Source organism: Sinocyclocheilus rhinocerous, unplaced genomic scaffold (assembly GCF_001515625.1).
Source record: "Sinocyclocheilus rhinocerous isolate Xijiao unplaced genomic scaffold, SAMN03320098_v1.1 scaffold307, whole genome shotgun sequence".
Lineage (NCBI taxonomy): Eukaryota > Metazoa > Chordata > Actinopteri > Cypriniformes > Cyprinidae > Sinocyclocheilus > Sinocyclocheilus rhinocerous.
Genome location: NW_015662942.1, coordinates 63,748 through 67,594, shown reverse-complemented (window position 1 = coordinate 67,594; position 3,847 = coordinate 63,748). Strand labels below are relative to the sequence as shown.

Genomic DNA, 3,847 nt, shown 5'->3' with positions numbered 1-3,847 from the left:
AACATGTATTAAAAGGGGTCGTGTTTAGTCACTATTTAGTGTGGTATTTTGACAATAATCACTCATCATGACAGTAAAATAGGGCATTCTAAGTCAATATACTGCAGTATTTCCTCTCTCAATCAGTGGAAAATATGGTTAGCACCCGGTCATGCATGAAAAAAAAAATACCGCCATGTACAGTGAAATAATGTTGAAAAATACCGTGATATAAATTTTTGGTCATACCGCCAAGCACTAGCATCGAGCTCTCCTTCCACTCCGAGTCCACCAGTCCACAGCATGATGCTGCTACCATCACTTTACTGATGGGATGGTACTGTGCAGGTGATGAGCAGTGCCTGGTTTCCTCCATACGTGATGTGGTTCATTAGATCAAAAAATCCTGTTTCTCAGCCATGTACAGTGAAATAATGTTGAAAAATACCGTGATATAAATTTTTGGTCATACCGCCAAGCACTAGCATCGAGCTCTCCTTCCACTCCGAGTCCACCAGTCCACAGCATGATGCTGCTACCATCACTTTACTGATGGGATGGTACTGTGCAGGTGATGAGCAGTGCCTGGTTTCCTCCATACGTGATGTGGTTCATTAGATCAAAAAATCTTGTTTCTCAGTCTTAAGAGTCCTTTTTTTTTTTTTTGGCAAATTTCAAGTGGGTTTTAATGTGTCATGATTGAGGAGAGGATTGAGTCTGGTCACCATCACGAAGCCCAGATCAGTGGAGTGTTGCAGTAATGTTTGTCCAAATATATGAAGTTAAAGCATACAAAAATACAGCGCAGAGTGAAATAATCAGGAAAAAACATAGGTGAAGTGTAATTTCTATGGGTAATGCCGAAATACCGTTTTTACAGGTATGAGCTGTAATTATTTCTGAAAGATTTCTTGAACCTGTTTTATGGGGAGTAACCGGTTTCCCCCACAGGTATAATAAGAACGGAGTGGACCTAAATCGCAATTTTCCGGACGCGTTCGAGAGTACTACAGATCAGAAAAGGGAGAAGGAGGTCAGGGCCGTGATGGACTGGCTACAGACGGAAAGCTTTGTCCTCTCGGCCAATCTCCACGGAGGAGCGGTGGTGGCCAGCTATCCCTACGACAACAGCAACAGAGGTCAGTTGCTAATGAAGCCATATCTGTTTTGTTTTCTTTATTTTTTTTTAATTGATAGAGATTCATGTTAGATTAATGTTAATGGTGTAAAGCTTACTGTATCCTATTTGAAATGAAAACTGTTAAGTCCTCTAAATTGTCAATAGCATGAAAATTTAAGTGAAATGTTGCACACAATGCTTTATAGTTTATAGATTTTCAGCTAGTAAACTAACTGTAACTGCAACCCCCCCCCCCCTCAAGTGCTGGTACACTTGTTTTTGCTGTGAAATGTTAGTGATTTTTATCAAGTAAATGTAAGAATAAATTTTAAGAATGTAATATTAATATTAGTAATATTTCAAGATGAACACATAGGAAGTTAAACTTACTTGATCATCTGTACATTTTTAGAAAATTGTAAAATATGATACAGTATGCTTGAGGAATGTTTACTTGTCTTATTTTTGGCTATAAATATCCTCAATTGCACCAAATTCTATGTTTTTGCTTAGTTTGGGCCTCTAAAACTTTAATTTAATGTCAAATTAATTTAATTTAATTGTATCTTATTTTATTTTAATTTAGTATATTTTTTTAATAAAGCTCAAATTGGAGAAATAATTAAAAACATTTATGTTGTATAATAGACCTTATGTAGCTCTGCCCCCTTTTCAGCACTGCGCTTGTCTTCTGCTTTCCGTTTATATTTCTAGATCACGAAGGTAAGGTTGTAGTGAGACATTTGTCATGACATCTGCTTTGAACATTACAATGCTCATGATATTGTGAACTGTACATCAAGAAAGTCTACTTGATCATCTTTAACAGCGATGCTATAGAGCCTCCACAAAAACAGAATTTGAAAGAGAGAATTGTAAAGATGATTGCACACTTGTTTCTCTGGTGCATAAGGTCTGTATATGGTATGTGATTAGTAAAGGGCTGATGCATGGAATATGAATATCTGTTGTCGGCAATCACATGCAAACTGTCTTAAAATGATTTGCAAATTGCGTACCCTTGACAAACTGTTATATCATGTATTTTATTTATTGATTTATTATTACAATGTTATCATTTTTGCCTTTCATATGATAGGCTTTACAGGGTTGAAGGCGTGAATCAATATTGTGAGGTTTTAAAAGCTACATGCATTTATGGTAATTAACTTGCAGTTTTTTTTATTTATTATTATTACAATTATTATTATTGTGAGAAGCAAGTCAAATGATTGTCTGTCGTAGCATATCATTATAGACTGATATAGAGTTTTAAAAATAATGAAGTTATGCCTTACAAAATACGTAAAAAAAAGTTTAAACATAACTGTCTTAATGATGAACAGCAATTCTGTAGGAGTTCTTTTGAGTGCAGCGGCGTGTAACAGTAATGTCATTGACTTTGTTTCAGGAAGCGAGCTGCAAGGAGGCCTCAGCATCTCCCCCGACGACGACGTGTTTGTCCACCTGGCAAAGACCTACTCCTACAGCCACAGCGAGATGCACAGCGGAAACAGCTGTTACGACTCGCAGGACTTCTCCCACGGCATCACTAACGGATATCACTGGTATCCTCTACCAGGTAAAAAGGTTGTAAGCATCAGTTTAATAATTGTTCGTGACAGTTTACCTGCAAACATGGCTAATATTTTGATGTCGTAATTGTAATGATTACATTTCAAAATATGATTGTAAAAAAAAATATATATATAATTACTGTAGTGACACTTGAGATACTTTTGAGATGATTTGTTGCTGTTTGTATCAATTCTCAGTGACATACTCGTGTGTTGTTCTCTTAGGGGGAATGCAAGACTATAACTACGTGTGGGCACAATGTTTGGAGCTCACACTGGAAATCTCTTGCTGCAAGTATCCTCCAGAGGCGCAGCTTCCCGGCCTATGGGCGGCCAACAAACCCGCACTACTGGCTTACATGCAGCAAGTACACCTAGGTAGGCAGACAGAACACCGCTTTGCTCACAAGCGTACCCGTGACATTTTCTAATTCTATATAATGGAATATTAGAATATATACGCTGAAATGAAGACCTAAAACATTAACAATCAAATTAATGTAATGAAATGAAACGAGCACTGAAATTAACACATTTCTGCACAATAAATGTTTGTTAGAATTAAAACGAGGACAATGGTGATATGGGAAATATGGTAACACTTTTTAGTGTAGGGACTAATTTTCACTATTAACTAGTTGCTTATTAGCATGACTATTATTAACATTGGCTGTTTATTAGTACTTATAAAGCACATATTTCTGCATGAGTATATTCTACATCCCTAATCCTACCCAATACCTAAACTTAAAGGGGTCATATGATGCGATTTCATTTTTTCCTTTCTCTTTAGAGTGTTACAAGCTCTTGGTGCATAAAGAAGATCTGTAAAGTTGCAAAGACTAAAGTCTCAAATCCAAAGAGATATTCTTTATAAAAGTTAAGAGTTAGCCACACCTACCTAAAACGGCTCGTTCGAACACGCCCCCACATACCTACCTCACTATGTGGGAAGATTTGCATAACACCGCCCAAATGTTCACGCAAAGAAAGAAGGCATAACTTTTATTCTCGCTGTAGTATTGTAGTTGCCATGTCGTGAAGACGCTGTGTTTCGTTGTGAAAGCGAAACTACTTTGTTTGGCCTTCCAAAAGAGGACGATATCTGCTTCGTCATGCCTGGAGCTGATCCGTGCTGATCGCTGAGGAAATACATCAACTTCGCACTGTG

The 3,847-nt window shown here is 37.2% G+C and overlaps 1 protein-coding gene and 1 long non-coding RNA gene across 6 annotated transcripts in view; one reads left to right on the top strand and one right to left on the bottom strand.

The window, feature by feature from the left end:
* LOC107728506 (uncharacterized) overlaps window positions 1-3,847 on the bottom strand; it is a 77,410-nt gene that overhangs the window by 39,223 nt on the left and 34,340 nt on the right. The window lies entirely within an intron of this gene.
* Window positions 1-3,847, top strand: part of LOC107728505 (carboxypeptidase M-like) — a 61,214-nt gene that overhangs the window by 40,933 nt on the left and 16,434 nt on the right. For all 5 annotated transcript variants that reach the window (XM_016538695.1, XM_016538694.1, XM_016538696.1 and 2 more), the window contains 3 exons: window positions 931-1,118; window positions 2,511-2,681; window positions 2,902-3,054. In XM_016538695.1, the coding sequence (XP_016394181.1) occupies window positions 931-1,118; window positions 2,511-2,681; window positions 2,902-3,054 (512 nt within the window). The remainder of the gene's footprint in view (window positions 1-930; window positions 1,119-2,510; window positions 2,682-2,901; window positions 3,055-3,847) is intronic.